The 18,448-nt window shown below is 45.8% G+C and overlaps 2 protein-coding genes across 6 annotated transcripts in view; one reads left to right on the top strand and one right to left on the bottom strand.

Annotated features, from left to right (window-relative positions):
• Nucleotides 1-3,527: 3,527 nt before the first annotated feature.
• On the top strand, nucleotides 3,528-13,296 carry AWAT2 (acyl-CoA wax alcohol acyltransferase 2). The gene is given in 9 exon segments (XM_004474301.4): nucleotides 3,528-3,659; nucleotides 9,701-9,811; nucleotides 10,206-10,276; nucleotides 10,689-10,893; nucleotides 11,105-11,288; nucleotides 11,734-11,809; nucleotides 11,811-11,937; nucleotides 12,155-12,225; nucleotides 12,227-13,296. Coding segments are annotated over 9 exon segments (1,014 nt in total). The 5' UTR covers nucleotides 3,528-3,574; the 3' UTR covers nucleotides 12,311-13,296.
• Nucleotides 13,297-14,198: 902 nt separating this feature from the next.
• The window catches only part of EDA (ectodysplasin A), a 491,324-nt gene continuing 487,074 nt past the window's right edge, over nucleotides 14,199-18,448 (bottom strand). For all 5 annotated transcript variants that reach the window (XM_058291372.2, XM_058291371.1, XM_058291375.1 and 2 more), the window contains exon 8: nucleotides 14,199-18,323. In XM_058291372.2, the coding sequence (XP_058147355.1) occupies nucleotides 18,072-18,323 (252 nt within the window). In that variant the 3' untranslated portion in view covers nucleotides 14,199-18,071. The remainder of the gene's footprint in view (nucleotides 18,324-18,448) is intronic.

Genomic DNA, 18,448 nt, shown 5'->3' with positions numbered 1-18,448 from the left:
ACCCCAGAAAAACATGTTCTTAAACTTAATCCATTCCTTTGTAAGGAGGACCTTTGATGAAGTTAAGGTGTGTGACCCAACTCTATCAGGATGGGTCTTAATCTTATCACTAGAGTACTTTATAAGCAAAGTGAATTTCAAACACTGAGAGTAAGCCATGGTAAGCAGGAAGTTGAATGTTAGCGGAGGAAGAGAAAGGATATGACATCACCATATGCATTGCCATGTGATAGGCCAAGAACCAAGAATTACCAGCAGCCAGTCCCAGAGTGCCAGTCTTTGGAAAGAAAGCTTTGCCTTGATGACACCTTGATTTGGACTTCCCCTAGCCTCAAAACTATGAGCCCATAAATTTCCATTATTTCAGCCATCCATTGCTTGGTATTTGTTTTACAGATTTGGAATTGAGTAATGGGTAGTGGCTGGAAGAATTGTGAGGTGCTTGATAAAGCCTAGATTGCTTTGAAAAGACTGTTAGTGAAATATGGATGCTAAAAGTACTTCCAATGTGGCCTTAGATGGAAACAAATGTTTTATTGCAAAGGTGAGCCTTGTTTAAAAGTGGCAGAGAGCTTGGTGAAATTGAGTTCTGATGTTGGGTGGAAGGCAGAACTTGAAAGAAATGAACATGGATATTTAGCTGAGATTTCTAAAGCTAAGTATGGAAAGTGCACACACTCTCTGGTTTCTCCTGGCAGCTTACAGTAAAATGAAAGAAGAAAGGTATAAGCTGAAAATAGGTCTCTAAAGCACAACAAAACTAGAAATTGATGGTCTGGAAAATTCTGAGCCTATCCAGATAGTGTGCGCTGAGACTAGGGCCAGAAGTGACTCTCTCAGGGACATCCCTGAGCTTCCAGAAAGTGAGACCTCCATTTGAGGGTTTAACTGAATGTGGACCCAGTCAGACATTTCAGTCAGGATTGGATGTGCAATTATCCAGGAAGGATCTACGGGAGGATTTATTGTCTGATGGCTTGGAGCCCTGTGAACTTCATGCAATGCAATCAAGATTTTTGTGAAATTTGCATGAACAGAACCACTGCCAGTCTGGACTGAAAGGGGCAGAGAAGGGTAGAAATGAGGTAAGAATGATTTGAAGGGCAGAACCATGGAAGCCAAGGTCTGGACTAAAGAGATCTCCTCAGGTCAAGAAAGCAGACCTAACAAATGTGTGTGGAAAGGGCAGGTTCACCCCTGTGTTTGGAAACCTTGCACCCCATTGTTCGGGGGGAGTGCTGCCACCCCAACACTTGGAGATGGTGGGGCCTGTATCCCATTGTTTGTGGAGTGCCTGGTCACCATCTTGATGTTTGGAGAGGGTGGAGCCTTCACACCAGCGTTCAGCGAGCTCAAGGTACTTGCACGAGTGCTTGGAAGGGGTGGGGCTGCCACTCCATCAGTCTGGGGGATGAAACGTTGATCCATAAATGACTCTCAGACCTTGAAATCTAATGGAGTTTGCCCTGCTGGGTTTTTGTCTTATTTGGGACCCAGGACCTCTGTTTTCCTTCTAATTTCTCCTTTCTGGAATGGTGATGTCTACCCTATGCCTGTCCCTTCATTGTACATCTGAAGCATATAACTTACACTCTAGGTTACACAGGTCCAAAGACAGAGGGCATTGTGCCCCAGGACAGACCACACCTACAACTGATTTTGATGAGACTTTGTTCTTAGCATTGTTTCTGAAATGACTTAGGCTTTTGGGATATTGTGATAGAATGAATGTATTTTGCATGTAGAAAGAACATGTCTTTTTGCAAACCAGAGGATGTAGTGGTTTGGAGCCATGTATTCCAGAAAAACATGTTCTTAAACTAAATACATTCTTGTGGGTGTACACCCATTGTAAATAGGACCTTTTGATGAGGTTACTTCAGTTAAGATGTGGCCTGGGAATGGATGTGGCTCAAGCAGTTGGGCACCTGCCTCCCACATGGATATTCCAGGTTTGGTTTTCAGTGACTCCTAAATAAAATGAGCAAGATGGTGAGCTGATGCAATGGGCTGGCGTGGTGAGAGGATGCAACAAGATGACACAATGTGAAGACACAGTGAGAGACACAACAAGCAGGGAGCAGATGTGGCTCAAGTGATTGGGCACCTCCCTCCCACATGGGAGGTCCCAGGTTCAGTTCCCAGTGCCTCCTAAAAAGAAGACAAGCAGACACAGAGAGCATACAATGAACAGACACAGAGAGTAGACAGTGAGTGAAAATAATGAAGGAGGGAGCAGAAATGAATGAATGAATGAATGAATGAATGAAAAAAATAAAACAGATGTGGCCCAACTTAGTCAGGATGGGTCTTAATTCCATTACTGTTGGACAGATAGAGAGAAAGACACAGGAAGCAAGAAGCTGAAAGCCAATGGAACTTGGAAGAGAAAGGAGAAGACACCACTATGTGCATTGCAAGGTGACACAAAAGCCAAGGCTCAAGGATCACCAACAGCCAGTCCCAGAATGCCAGTCTTTGTGAATAAAGCTTTACCTTGATGATGCTTTGATTTGGAAGTGTTCTAGCCTCAAAATCATGAGTCAATAAATGTCCATTGTTTAAGCCAATCTATTGCATGGTATTTTCTTTAGCAACAAAGAAATGAAAGCACCTACTAATACTTATTGCCACTGTAAAGACAAAATGGCATATATTACTTCTGTAAAGTGACATCTTTTTGAATATGCATACCTTTGAAGGCCTGGGCCTCCATGATGTTTTAAGGATTTGAGGCTCTTGAGTTGAATAATTTTGTGTGGTTTTCTTGGTCAAGTGAGTAGTGAACCATTTTCAAAGATCACTTCAGGCTCCTTATGAGAAGAGCAACAAATGACTTCTTGATCTTTGAAACTCAGATCTCTATCGAGAGAGAGTGTCATCGCCCTAGAAAGTTCCATCATGCCCCCTTTCTAGTCAATTCCCCAGAGACAACCTGTTCCCTGATTTATTCACCATAGGTTAGTTTTCCCTGTTCTAGAATTTCATATACATAGAATAATATGATGTATACTCACATTTGTTTACTCATTCAACAAAAAAAAAATTATTCAGCTCCTACCATTTGTTTACAGATGTACATGTGATGCTTATTCATAAGGACTAATAAGTTCTCCTACACTGGCCAAAAAGCCAAAGGTATTTTTGGTCCTGGCCTCTGACCTACTTTCTCCTCTGCTCAAATTATATTGTTAGTGAGAGATCATGCACAGCTTGGCTTCAGAAACTGAAATGTAGGCCCTGAGTCTCAGCTCTATCCCCCACCCACTCATTTCCCACACCAGGGACTCATCCACATTTTCCTACCTATGTGTGCAAAAGGAATGTCACAATCTCAGTCTAGTTCATGTCCAAGCACGTAAAAATGAAGGTGGGCAGATAGCTGGGAGGAGCTGGGCAAGTAGAGGCAGTATGTGGTCCTGTGATTCTTTGGAAGGGTGGGGAGATGAGGGGTGGAGACTTGGAAGAGGAAGTGAAGAAAAGCATGAAGAGAGGAAACATTGTGGGTGCTGGAGCAATCAAGGCTGGACAGCCATATGAACACTTCTCTGGAGCCACTGAGACTCTAAGCATAATGCCCTTGCCCTCCAAGAAGGAACTCAAGACCACTCTGGAGGTCTTTGCTCTCTTCCAGTGGGCCCTCAGTGCATTTCTGATTGGTAAGTCTTCAGCTTCTGGTATTGCCTGGAACTGAGGGGGTTTTCCAGGTTATAGGACTTTCAGTGCTTAAATCAGGGTAGTCCCAGGCAAACTGGTACTGCTGGTTACTCTAGCCTCCGGCCTGACAAGCCTAGTTTCGTGGGATCTGTGTGTGTATAAGTGGGCTTGTGTGCATGCATATAGGTGTGAGCCTATGCAGGTATGTGTGTATGTGTGCATGCATGTGTGCATTTGTGAGCAGATGTGTGTGGCGAGCTATCTTGGGTTACAGTAGAGCATGGAGGGCCTATTCTTAGAAGATGGGGAGCTGTTCCACTAAGGCTAGCCAAGGAAAAGGGTTTATCTGCAACTGTAGGAACTCAAACAACCATCAGTGGGAGAGAGTTGGCACAGTGACAGGCGGAGGCTCTGAAAACTTTTGGTCAGGAGGAATTCAGCCGTTTATCCATACATTGTTTTCAACACTTATGCCATAAACATTTGGTGATGATACCATTGATTATATACTTTGGATGGATTGTATGCTTTATTAATATGTATCAATAAAACTGATTTTAAAAAGAAACAAAAAACACTTAGTGACTGTTATTTATGTGCTGACCACTGCATTCTAGTTGTGGTGGAGAGATGCCTAGGAAAAATTCTCCTCTGTCAGTTAGTTTAGGTGAGAACTGAATGGAGGCAGGGACATGAAGAGTAAGGAATGCAGGTAGACCCTGGGAACCTGGGGCTGGCACAGAGACATGTCAGTGAATAGGGAGTGTGGGCATCTCTTGCCTTAACTTACCTCCTTCCTGAAGACAAGAATGCGGACCTCAGAGCCGCCCTGGGATGGGCATCAGGACCTCTTAATGCTGAAAAGAGCAGGGTTAACCTAGGAATGATGGGCAGTCAGAACCAGAAGAGACCTTGAAGAAGGTAATTCATATGGGTAGGCACTTACTTTGTATCAAGTATTTTCACAACCATTATTTCATTTTAGCCTCATGCTAACTTCATGAGGTAGAGACTACTATTATGCATAATAGTGCATATTAATTGCTACACACCTAATGACAGCTAATGCACATGTAACAAGAGCTAACATTTATGGAGCATTTTCTTCATGCTAGAAACTGTTCTAAGCACCTTATGAGGATAATCTCCATTGTGCTGATGAAGATGCTGAGCTACATGTAGTACAGGTAGTCTGTCCAAGATCAATCAGCTAGGAAGTGGTGGAGCTGGGTTGTGAATGGAGCCCAGCATATGGGTTCCTTTCTCTGCCTCTTGCATCTCCATACTTACCGCTGGTTGGTGAGTTTGGGCATGGCATGAGTGCAAGGCCAGGGAGTAAGGAGGAAGCCAGGCTGTCTGCATAGTAAAAATTCCAAACTGAAAGGTCCTAAAGGCCCTAACTCTGAATGACTTCCTACTGAGGACAAAGACCACACCAGCTGGACCTCTGCACCCTCCACTGCCATGGGACCCAGGGCCTGGGGGTGCTTTCTTCTGTCAGGGGTGAGCCTGCCATCTGGCTGGAGGGGTGGGCCACCACCCCTGTCATCCCTCTAGAGTGACCACCACTTTCATATCTCTAGCTGCTGAACCTCAAAAATATCTGAGGCTTAGTCTACCAGAAGTGGCCTGTTTAAAAGAGTGCTCAGCTGCCTGCTTTTTCAAATGGACTGAGTTTGGTAATTGGTGCAACTCTTCTTCAGGAAGAGCAGTTTCCCTGCCTGGGCTAGGGGTTCTTCTGCTTGGTTAACGGGACCAGTGTTCTTCAACCTTGTCTCTAAGGTTCTCAGAAACCAGAGTCGGCGGCCTTGTGGCACCTGCAACTAACTCCTGCTCTGACCCAGAAGCTTTAGAACATTGGATTCCTTTCAATTGTTTTTCTTGAGTTTTTTGTCCAATCCCCACAGCGTTGGCTTGTTACCACTTTTTCTACTTCCTCCCCATTGCCGCTGTATTCCCACAAGAGAATAGAGTGCCAAAGGCCTAGGAGCTGACATTGTATTGGAGAAGAAGAATGACCACTTACTGAGACCACCCAGGACCAGGCCTAATGGAGTAGGCTGGAGCCTCTAGACTGGTATCTCTCCTCCCTGAGTCCGATTCCTAATCCCACTCCCCAGAAGTAACCACTATTAACAATTTCTTGTGTATAGATTGTTTTAGTTTGCTAAAGGCTGCCAAGGCAATATACCAGAAATGGGCTGGCTTTTACAATGGGGATTTATTCATTTAAAAGCTTACAGATTCAAGGCTGAGAAAAATGTCCAAATGAAGGCTTCATCAGGAGGTGCTTTCTCCTCCAGCTGCATCTATAGGTGATCAGGCACATGACAGGGCACAATGGCAGCATCTGTTGGTCTCTGCCTTCTCCTCCAGGCTTCATTGCTTTCAGTTTCTGGCTGCTTGTGACTTTCCCTCTTAGCTTCTAGGAGTTTTTCTCTGTTTGTGGCCTCCTATTTCCCAATGATTAAGGACTGCAGCAAGAGGACAAAAACCCATCCTAGGATATGCCCTACTAAAGTAATACGGTCAAATGGCTCTCAACTGAATTCAATCCAGTCAAAGTTTCCCACACCCACAGGAATGGACCAATTTAAGAACATAATTTTTTGGGGTCCACAAAAGACTCAAAGTACCACAGATATCCAGAAATACTTTTCTATGGATAGGCAAATATATATATGTGTGTCTATATGCACACACATACACACATACATATAGCCCAGGGGCAGTATAATCTAGGTGTTAAAAGTACAGTCTCTGGAGCCCGGCTGCCTGCATTCAAATCCCAGGTCCTCTACTTATCCTGTGTAAACTTTAGCAAGTTATTTAACCTCTCTGAGCCTCGTTTCCTCATTTGTGAAATGCATGTATTAGGCTATATTTATCAGGACAGGCTAGATATGCTGAGGAAATAAATTAACTCTGAAATTTCAGTGGCTTGATCCAATAAATGTTCATGCTAAAGATCCTGCACAGGTTGGCGGGAGGTTCTGCTCGTTGTGGACACTAATGCTGCAGTTGACAGAGGCACCAATAAATTGTGATGTTGAAAAATAAAGCTGCAGATATTACCACAGCACAGGTTGTAAAGAGAATGGAGAATTCATACCTATTCCTTACCAACTCCAACCAGAAAAGATTGGTGGAAAATGATAATGTGTAGGTTTATTTTGAATTGCCTTAATTATGAGAGAGGAGAAGCACTTTTTCAAATGTCAGCAATTAGTATTTCATTTTCTGTTAATTGGTCATTCATGACCTTTGCCCAGTTTCCTACTGAATTTGAGTTGAGTCTTAAAGGACAAATAGGAAATAGGTGAAGAAGAGGAATGTTCACGGCAGAGACTAGGCAAAAGAGAAGGTTAGGATGGGCGGAGAGCATGGTGCATTCAAAGAGCTGCCAGTGATTAAGTGGGATGAAGGGGTGAGAGGCACAGAATTGTTGCTTAATACCTATTGAATGAATGATGAATGGGAGAGGGAAGAAAAAGGAGGCTGGAGATACAGGCAGTACAAGTTGTTCAGGGCATTGTAGACCATGGAAAGGAATTTGGACTTTTTCTTAGGGACTATGAGGAGCTATGATTGGGTTTGGGGCAGGGTGATGGCATCTGATTTGTGTTTTGGTGAGATCGCTATAGCTCTGTGTTTTAGTTTGTTAAAAGCTGCTGAAAGCAATATACCAGAAATGATTTGGCTTTTACAATGGGAATTTATTGGCTTGCAAGCTTACAGTTCTGAGGTTGAAAAAGATGTCCAAATCAAGGCATCATCAGAGGACACTCTCTCCTTTAAGACTGGCTGTGATAAGGCACATGGTGCCTTCTGCCAGTCTCTGCTTTCTCCTCTAGACTTTGTTGCTTTCAGCTTCTGGCTGCTACATATGCGGCTTTCTCTCTCAGCTTCTGTGGGTTTCTCTCTGAGCTTCTGTCTCTGTGTGTCTCTCTCCATATTCATCCTATTTATAAAAGACTCCAGTATGAGGATTAAGACTCACCCTGGGCCATGCCTTACTGAAGTAACCTAATCAAAATCAAAAGGTCCTGCCTCCAATAGGTTTACACCCACAGGAATGGATTAACTCTAAGGACATGATCTTTTCTGGGGTACATAAAAGGCTCAAACTACCACACTCTGAATAACAAACTGATTGCAGGAAGATAGGAGTGTAAGTGGTGATGTCAGGTAGGTAGATGAAAATTCGGCCCTCACATATACTGTTACCAGAACTTCCTTGCTCTCCATCCTCTCAAAGCTGTTATATCACAGTTTTTGGTTAAATGCTTGACTGTGACTAGGAAAACATTGTTCACAATTGAGCTATTTAGTGTACTTGGAGATTACATATCATTTCTTGTGCAAGTTGTTTTTCCTAGAGTTAATAATTGCCTCATTTTTATTTCTTTAGTTACCTATGTCCCTATACTAATTCATCCCTGAACTTTCCAAGATGTGCTAATCTCTCAGTATGTGCAAACATATCAGGAATTCTGTAAGTCTTCCCTCTCCCCCTCTTTTTTTCTCGATGTCACTTTTAAAGCCTAGTATTCTCCTACTAAAATCTGGCCTAATGCATAGCTGTCATCTCCAGGGCCTTTGAGGCATGTTGGGTGCAAAATTTAAGAAGGTGGTCACTCTCAGGGTTGTGCAAGTGGAGGGTCAGTACTTACACCACCCTGAAAGTGAATGTCTCTTTAAATTTTGTGCATTAGGCACCGTTGTTTGCCTCACCCTAGTCCTGGCCATGGTCACCTTCTGCCTTTGTTGGATCCCTTTATTTCTGGATCACATGCCTTCCTCTTTCTTGGTTTACTTCCTCACTTTAGTGGAGCACATCCTCCAGTAGTTTTCTGAGAAAGGGACCTGGAAGACAACTGATCTGAGACTGTGGAAACCTAAAAATGTCTTTCTTCTACCATGATACTTGATTAATAGTTTGGTATCTGAATCTAGAGTTTCTTTGGTTCAAGTTTTTCAGAGTACTCCTCCTATCAACCAGTTGTGTAGGGGAGGGCAGAGGACCTGGGACTCTAATGACTTCTTTGACAGACTTTCAGTGGACCCTTCTGGTTTTTCTGTTTGTTTTTAGCTCTGTGTCTCTCCTACCTTTTGTGTCACCTGGTGCTTCCAAATTCTGAGTCTTTCCTAGATTCTCCAATACAAATAGGCTTTGTTGGCAGTCCCCCTTGCAGGTAAATAGGTTTCAGGTTTCTTTGTTCTAAGTCAGCTACCTCCTCCTCCTCCAACCATTGCAGAAAGCAAAAATTTTGTGGTCTCTCTCATCCGCTGTTGGTACCTCTCTTATTCTCTTTCTCCTTGTGGATCTATATTGTTTAAAACATTTTATAGTAATTTTCATGGTCTTATTCAAAGCTGTTTTAGGAATGGAGTCGAATAATAATTCTGAGTGTGACTCCCTATGACTCGAATCTTTCATTAAAACTTTCCAACTATTTTAACCTCCAGTGTTCCTATAATTTGGGAACTCAGTATGGTCCCAAACTTTATTCTCTTCTATTTTGTATTTTCCTTTGTTTCTGGTTTGCCAGTCCTGTGTTTTCCCAACCTGATTGAAAGTAAGTGTCCTCTTACTCTGGTCTTCTCCACTGTAGCCTTGCAGAGAAGATGTGAAAAGGGAAAATGTGAATTGGCAGAAAACTCTTACTGATTCTGTTTTTCTGATCTTTGGAGGCCAAATCAGTGGGACCTACCACTGGCTCCCTGCCACTAATCACATCTTAGGGACAGCCCAGAGCAGGGCTGCAGCTGGTTCTGGAGAGTAGAGGGTTTACTGTGTTAGGCAAAGCTGGGAAGGAAAATACCCTGCTTTCTAGACCCAAGTCAGGGTCTAAGGCCAGGGAAGAGAAGGGGGGTTGGGGAAGCAGGCTAGCAAACCATGTGCCAAGGTGAGGAGGAAATGAGAATGTTGAGAGAGCATGAGTGAGATTCTGTGCCACCTTGGGGTGGACAGAATGCTGAAGGGAGGGTAAACATGAGGGACTGTTCAAAATCCATTAACTCTGGGCTGGACTTCCTTCAGCAACCACCGTGTTCGGTTTCAATCTCTACCTGGTAGTGTTCACCTCATACTGGACAATCACTGTGCTCATACTTACCTGGCTGGCTTTTGATTGGAAGACCCCTGAGCGAGGTAAGGGCTTTGCTGGGACTGTGTTGCCACATGTGCTCGCCCTTTTCCTCTTCTTTCTTTAGAGTCCTGAGAGCATTTAGCCAATTCCCAGGCAGCTTTTCAGTCTGTTCCTCTCTGGGCTAGAGAAGCTGAGGCAATTGGTCTTTTCAGGGTGACAGAAAGGCCCAGATCACAACTGGAGTGGGTTGGGGAGGGGCAGCTAGGGAAGCAGAAAGCTAGGTCTATCCTAAATTGGCCCTGACTTGCTATAGTCCTCCCACTCCCCGGTTGGCACTTAAGAGATTGGGACATAGCAGATAGCAGGGACTGAAAGTACCCTGTGGCAGGCCCAAAAGGGCTCAGAAGACGACAGTTACAGTTGGGCAAAGCTTGAATATACTGGCTCTGTTTTCAGGTGGCCGCCGGTTTACCTGTGTGAGGCATTGGTGCCTATGGAAACAGTACTGTGATTACTTCCCTATGAAGGTGAGTAGCCCCAGATGCCCAGTTGGGGCCCACTCAGTGCTAGCAGATGGGTCAGGGTGGGGGGGGCACCATTCACATTGAAGTTTATGTGAATGATGCCCTCCTGCCCTGGAGTTTTTGTTTGTTTTTTTGAGGTACTGGGGCCAGAACTCAACTATTGAGCCACATCAGCTCCTCTGAGTTGGTTTCTTCATTTGTTTGCTTGTTGTTTTCTTAGGAGGCCCTGGGGACCTAACCTGGGACCTCCCATGTGGGAAGCAGGTGCTCACCCGCTTAAGCAGCACCCACTCCCCTCCCCTGAAGTTTTACATGGCCCAACCTGCATGGTCAGCAGCCCTTTCCCTTCCAGGCCTCTGGCCAGAAGAGGAATCCTGTACCCTGGCTATAACCTTGACTCTACCTTCTTCCACAGCTTCTGAAGACTTATGATATATCCCCCAGCCACAACTACATCCTAATCTCCCAGCCTCATGGAATCATGTCCCATTCATCCTTTGGCAACTTTGCTACAGAAAGCACAGGATTCTCCAAGATCTTTCCTGGCATTACCCCTTATGTACTCACCCTGGGAGCCTTTTTCTGGGTACCTTTCCTCAGAGAATATATAATGTCTCTTGGTGAGTTGACTCCTAGGACATAGAACCAAAGAAAAAAATGGTTCTTCAGAAGAGGATGGGAGTGGGGACTGGAGGATGGGTGAGAGCAAGGTCAACTCTTTGATCCCCTCTGTTCTTAAAAAGCTTTCTCTCCTTCCTTTGAAGAGGTAGGGAGGAAAGTTATGGGGCTTAGGAAGTGGCCAATGATCTCTTGGCTTTTTCTGCCCACCAGGGGTCTGCTCTGTAAGCCAATCCTCAATGGACTTTCTCCTTACCCATAAAGGCACAGGTAATATGCTCATTTTGGTAGTTGGAGGCCTGGCTGAGTGTCAATACAGGAAGGAGAAAGGGGTTTTAAGGAAATGGTGTCTAAAGAGGGAGGAGGAAAGCCCCTTCCGGACTGGAGTAGAGCAGGGGCCAGGGGCCAGAGACAAATGAAGACAGGCCAGAGAGCTGACCCCTGAGCCTGTTCTCCCTCAAACTAGCCTCTCATCTGGGCCAGTCCCTCCATAGAAAGGAGACTAGCTGCAACCCCATCTTAGAGAAAAGTCCAACTGAGCATGTGGGTTAAAGGCAAGAAAGCCAAATGAAATGGCCCTTGGGTCTTACCTTGTAGTGTTCCAGACCTATGGGTTCACAGGAGAGTCCAGGCCTTGCATCCTGTAGCCTGATGCTACTTTGCTCCCACAGGCAACCTGGGTAGGCCATGAGTCCTCATACTCAGCCTGGTCCTAGGCAAAGCTAGGTTGAGGCCTCAGGAGCCTGTAAGGCAGATCCAGGGACCACTGAGGATCAGCAAGCCTGGTTTTCAGCAGGGTCCCTACCTTTCTGGGAATCAAAGAAGATGCCTTCCTTCTGCAGGGTGGCTCTGATACCTGCCTATAACTTTGGGGAGACGGACCTCTATGATCAGTATATTTTCACTCCTGGGGGTTTGTTTGGTTAGCTGCCTCCAGAAGTGGGTCAAGAGCATGGTGCACATCTACCCTTGTGCCTTCTATGGGCATGGTTTCACCAAGAACTCCTGGGGCCTTCTGCCCTATGACAGGCCTGTAACCACCATTGGTGAGTGAACTCTTCTGCTGGCAGTGTGAGTTTAGGATACAGGAACCAGTTTTGAGGCAGAACCTCAGCTCAGGTTTTGCTCAGATGCAGGGAGCCTGGCTAGGATAAGGGGTAGGGTGGGGGTGAGGATGGGGAGAACCTGGGCTTGAGGGTTGGGGTACCTTCTGAAGAATGTATTCTGATGCTTTGCCTTTTCTTTCTCTGTCTCCCCTGGCAGTCGGGGAGCCTCTTCCAATGCTCAAGATTGAGAATCCAAGCCAAGAGACTATGGCTAAATTCCATGCACTTCTATATTGATGCCCTACGCAAACTGTTTAACCAGCATAAGACCAAGTTTGGCATCTCAGAGGCCCACGAGTTGGTGTTGGTCTGACCGACATCCCCAGAGCCTTCCAGCCTGAAGCTGGTGAAACAGGAAGATAAAATTCACCTATGGCACTCATACTCCTGATTTGGCCAGCCTTCAGTGTGAGGAGGAGCTGTCCACTTGGTTATTTTCTGCAACACCCCTTCCCTCTTTGTCTCTATTCTTCTTCTACCTCTTCTTTGACTTTTCCTTGGGCCTACAGGGGAGATATCCCCAAGAAGCAGGGAAAGGAGAGGTGCCCTGAAGGATCCCTCAGCACCAGCCCTGAGGTACAAATTGACAGAATAAAAAGGTCCATCTTCTGATACTGCTTATGCCTCAACTAGTCTGTATTGAGGGCTTGAGGATCCCTGAGCATATCCTTCCTTTTCTAGCTCTAACAGTTCCATCTCCTGGCATAGAAATTCCTATAAGACCATTTCCTGTCCCTGAGCAAACAATGCCCTGAATTTCAGAGCAACTCACTTTTCAAAAGAAAGTTTATGAGGAAGGATCTTAAAAGTCCTTTGAAAGTTTAAATAAGCAATACCCAGGGCTAGGCTACTCCCTCATCCATGTTTAGTTTCTGCCTCATAAAGCTCCAATAGAACGGGTCAGGCTCAGGCCTAATTTCCCCTCCAGGACAATGGCTGTATTTCCCCCAGCAACTTGTCTGTATTTGCCTGGCTCTATAACTCTGCCCTTTGTTAGAGAATGAGCCACCTTGCTCAGGATGGAAATGAGGTGCCCAGCTTCAGGCAGGCATACAGAACTCTTCTTCTGAATGGCGAGTCCCACAGCCTCTTAGCTCAATGGTTGTTGGCAATGACATGTTACATAATTTGGCCCATAGCTCCCTTGCTCTATTCCTCTTGGGTGGAGATCATCTGGTCCCAGTGATTTACCTGCATTGTGTTTGTCACTTTGATCTGGAACATGCTTTGCATTGACCACAGTCTGATCTGCTGCCTCTTCCTTGGGTGCCTGCCTCATATGATGATCTGTACACAGCAGGGCAAAGAAATTCTTCAACTTTTCTGCCATTTCTGTGACTTCCTCATGACAGAGAGTCCATTTTTCCTGAGCTTCCATAAGGTGTTTTTAAACAGTCTCCAAGATGCCTGTGACTGGTTTCCTTATTTAAAAAATCAATCTAACACAGCCAGAGGACCAGTATGGACTCCAATACCTAGCCCATGTACACTTGGTCATTTCACATTTGTCACAGGGTACTGTGTGCAGATCACTGTTTTAAGGGCCACATTCTCCACCAATACAGTGGAGGCAAAGGCAGCTGGGGTTGTGAAATGGGGCTGTGAAAGTTGCCCAAACTCTCTTGGGCAAGGTGTTTCTGAGCTGCTGTCTGGTCCCCTCTCCCCTCCTTTCGGTGAGCCTTTTCCTTCTTACAATCTCAACACGGCTTCTCCATGCAAAGACCTTGGGACCAAGAGGTAGAGGTAGAATGGTAGAGTGGAAAGTGCACTGGACTAGGAATTAGACCAGGCTGACACACTTACTAGTTGTGCCACCATGGGTGAGCTACTTAAACTTTTGGAGCATTGTTTTCCTCATCTGTAAAATGGAATACCTCAGGGAGAAGCTGGAGGCTGGTTCTATTTTGGGCCCAGGCCTTAAGTATCTGTTATATGCGCCACAGCCTCAAGCTGTGATACTTCTAGGCTATGTGTCTTTGCCCCCTGGACAATGTTCCTTTCAGTAGGACATCTAGCCTATTGGGAAAGCAGTGACACAGTGATAGGGATGGGGGTGGGGTGTGTGGGATGTTCTGACAGGAAATCCAGACTACTTTACTTCTGTTCCCTTGTAAACATGGATGACTTTTAGTCCTTCCCCTAGCTCATGTGTGGAGTCACTGGCCAAGAAGCATCTAACATACAGTAAATGCTCAAAGAAGTTTCAAGAAAAGGGAAAAAAAAGCTTTATTTGCAAAGAACCATTAATTTACACAAACTTACATCCCAGTTTATATACATTATGTATAGTTTATATACACAGTATCTCACGCTGGATGCTGGCCCCCAAAGCAGCATTGGGCCTGCTCCAGGCCATTCTTACAACAAAGCCCATTCCCCATTCCAGCTGTAAGATTCTTGAATCAGGAAATAGCACACCCCAAGCCCTCTTGGAAAGAGCTGTGAAATGGATTCAAAGGAAAAATCCGGTTCCTTCTTTGTGCTCAAATGGCCTAGACAAGCCTCTAGGCAGGAATGGCACCTGAGGCAGCACCAGGGTGGTCTGAGGACTTCCTGGTGCTGGGCCAAACAAAAGCCTTCAGGAAGAGTTCTGATGAAAGCTGCAGCTACTTTCTTGCCTGCCTGGCCAGGCTCCAGAAGGGGCCAAGCCCTTCCAGCCTCGAGTCTGTGGGTGGCAGAATGAAGGGGGCCTAGGTAGAGCAGGGACTGTCCTACCCCTCACTCTGTTGAGTCAGGAGGTGGGAGCTTGAGTCTCAGTGTTTACCACCTTGGGCAGGTCACTTTCACACTCTGGGCCTCAGTTTCCACATGAGTAACATAGGGTAGAATGTAGGTTGGGCTACTCTCTCTAAGGGCCATTCGAGTTCTTAAGTTTCTCTGAACCTATTTTCATCCAAAAGAAGTTACATAAAACACGCATACTCACAGGTGGATCAAAGTTTTTGTTCACCTGTAGGCTTCCTAGTCCCTTCCTGCTCAGGAAAAGAAATGTGGCTCAGGAAGGATGAAAAGTGTGTGTGTGGGGGTATGGAGGTGGGGATGGGGGGGGGGGGTAGAAATAAGGCAAAGACTACATTTTCCAGGGAACCAGAAGCGTAACAGCCCCAACATCTGGCAATTGAAGTCCAGAAACTGACCAAGGCCTCTGCCAGCAATTCTATTTGAAACCTCTGCCATTTCTTTGCCCACAAATGTCATCATCCTACTCTCTGTGCTAGCCTTGGCCCTCTGGTAAACTCACACCAGCATAATCCCAAACTAAACCTATTTCCACATTCTCTTACCAGTAAATTGCTTCATCACTTTGCCAATAAGTTCGCAGTAACAGGGCTCCCTGGCTACCTTCTGCTTCCATCATCACCCCCTTCCCTCTATGGTTCCTTTTGCAAGTTCAGAATGAATAAAGGGTGGTGTGGGAATTCTATTTTCCCTATATTCACCTCCACATCTGGAGAATAGGATGGGGTGTCAGAATGTCCTTTAGGGGCACAATTAGGAAGGCTTTTTCTTTTCTCTCACTTTTTTGGCTATAGAACTGACCCTCTCTCAGGTCTTCCCTTCATCCTTGAGATGCCAGTAGTACAAAGGTCTCTGTGGTATGGTAGAAAGAGATAAGGAGTCACTTAGTAGCTGTGTGAAGTGGCCCAGCTCTTGTAACCCATCCGTAGGGTAACCAAAGGAGGACCTTGGCCATAGTAGGGGCTTCATACATAAGGGTTGGTTAGTTCATTGGATGGATGAAAGAACATATGGGCTTTCTCTTTTGTGGGTACTGGAAACCTCTGCTGGAAGTGAGACCAGGAAGTTCCTTCTGAATGGAAGGGCTCTAGGGCTGATGAATGTTTCCCAAAGAAATTTCCTATTTATTTTTTTATTTTTTTTGGCCAAAGACCTTCTTACAGCCAAGAGCAGCATCTTTGGGTTTCTCCATAGGACCCTAAGGGATATTGGTTCCATATTATACTTTCATTGATTCTGTCTAGACCCCAAATTCAATACAATGCTGCAGTGTAATAGAAAAGTACTCATTTTAGAGTCAGACTGGCTGAAGACTTAGGTCTTGACTTAAACTGGGTGACAGCTTGGTCAATTCATTTAACCCCTCTGAGCCTCATCTAAACAATGAGATTTGGAATGTTATCTGCCATCCTTTCTTCAAATGACATAATAGAGAAAGTACTTCACAAACTTTAAGGAGAGGTTCTCATGAATTCCTGATGCAACTGAGGACTGTCCAAGGTGCGTTATAGGATTTGGGGCCAGATACATGCCTAAAGGTTACCTTGCCTTGGGTTTTAAAGCTATCATTAGCAACCAGTTGATGGAGGCATACCCCAACACCTCTTGTCCTGACCCCTGAAGGGCTGAGCAGAGTGGCTGCTTAGAAAGTAAAGGCATGGCTGAGAAGTGTGGTTCTTGGAGAAGTTCAGCTGCCTGAAGGAACTTATTCCCTGTCTCCTCAAAAGGAAATATGTTTTAGGGACAAGAGCAGAAGAATGTACAAGGCTGGTCCCCCCAGCTTTGTACTGGACCTAGACCCAGAAATCAGGCTGGGCCCAGGTAGACGAACAGCCTGAAGGACCCAATTAGAAACGAGGTCCTTGAGTGGTCCCACCATGTGATCTGGTGGGAGGCTTGGAGTAGGGGGGAAGGTGCCTTTGGACCTGAACTGGGGGCAAAGCCCTGCCCAGTGCCTAGATGCTGGCTTCTCCTGAGCCTGGATTCCAGGCAAGCAGCCCTGGGATCTGTGGTGACTATGCTCCTTGGTGGCTCTCTGTAGCCAGAGGGAAAGAAGATTAGGCCAGTAGGGCATTGGCTGCTGTCACTTCAGATAAGGCCTGAGCTAATGACCACTTAGGTTGCAACATATTTGACAAGAGAACTCTAGTCCTATCTCCCATCTCTTTCCCTTTGTAGGGTTAGGTAGAAGAGTTCTGCCTTGCTGATGCCCAGGGGTATAGGGTTTGGGAATTTTAGTATATTATCATGGTAGCTGCCTGTTAAGAGTCTCAAATACTAGAACTTAAACGGACTTCTGGAGGTCATCCAACCCAACCTTTTGCCCCAGATACAACTTGACAAAATGAATACTACTTGTGTTGCTTAACAAATGGGAAATCCTCTCTGTGCCCAGGTAAGCTAAAGAGAATTCCAGACTCACAGAAGCATAGGTCCCAGATTGGGCACCTGTCACAGACAGAGGTAGGCTCTGTGGGGAAAGAAGACAAAAGTTCTAGACAGGCTGGGAAAGGAAACAAATGGGAGGAGACCCTAGGTAGTTTTCTGAGTGTGGAGCACAGCTGTAAACAAATTAAAAGCATGTGGGAACAAGTATGGATTCAGGTCCTGATGCAGGTATGTTTGTGGTTGTTTTCTGCGATCATTCCAAGGAAGACCAAAGCCCAGAAAGCTGCCCATAAATATGGCTCTCAGTGTGAGTGGGGAGAGTTATCTGACCTTCTTGCAGACTAACTCAGTGTAGCAAGAATGCTTCCACTGCTGTGGATGCACTACTCAGCAGGTTTCTCCCCTGGTCTCTGCCACAAGCACCTGCCTTTTCCTTCCCTGCCCCTTTTCTCAGGCTGTGATACTCCCCTCAGCCCCCGCCCCCCAAATAGGAGCCAGAGCTGCTCATGCTTCTGCTTGCTACTGGTGTGCCCCTGAGACAGCCCCCTTGGGGTCAGATGTTCACCCCTAGAGTCTGGAGTGCACTTTTCCTTTCTCTTGACTGCTGCCCCAAACCCTTATTTTAGTGCAATAAACTATAAATCTGACAACAGGGACTTTGGGGGTTGAAAAGCCATGTGATAAGCCAGTTCACCTGGAGCCCAAGAAAGAGGCTCTGCTTAATGCAAACCTGGGCCTCCATCAACTGTCCTGTTAACTCAAGGTCATTCTGGAAAGTCAAGCAGGCCTTGTCATCCTGAAGTCACTGGGGAATAAATAACACTGGGGCATTTCTCTCTGAGGCTGCAACACAGTATATCTCACTCCACAGCAGCACTTAGAGGCTCTGGGAGTCTTGGCTCCCAAACCTGGGGCAGGGGCATGGGCGGGGGCAGAACAGGGGAACTCTAGGATGCCGGGGCCTCGCCCAGCCTGATGGCCCCAAAGAAAGTGGTGTGCTTGCTCATATTGATAGAGATGTCAGCATGTACCATCTTCACTGCAATCTTTTGCCGGGCTTTGAGGAGGCAGACACCAGCGGTGTAACAAGTGTTGTAGTTAGTCTTGCCTGTCTCAATGCTGCGAGTGCACTGCAGGAAGGGCTTCTCGTCCACCACCACCTCGTAGCTGGCAAAGTCAGTGAAGTTGATGTAGTACACCTGGGTGAGAGGCAACGAGAAAGGATTGAGGGAGAGAAGAGAGGGTGGGGGCCCTCCCCTGTGATGAGAACAGACAGGACCTTCTCAGTTGAGCTGCCCAATATACCTTGTGTGAAGGGTAGGTG

Source organism: Dasypus novemcinctus, chromosome X (genome assembly GCF_030445035.2).
Source record: "Dasypus novemcinctus isolate mDasNov1 chromosome X, mDasNov1.1.hap2, whole genome shotgun sequence".
Classification (NCBI taxonomy): Eukaryota; Metazoa; Chordata; class Mammalia; order Cingulata; family Dasypodidae; genus Dasypus; species Dasypus novemcinctus.
The sequence above is the reverse complement of the archived record's forward strand: the minus strand, read 5'-3'. Positions and strand labels throughout refer to the sequence as shown.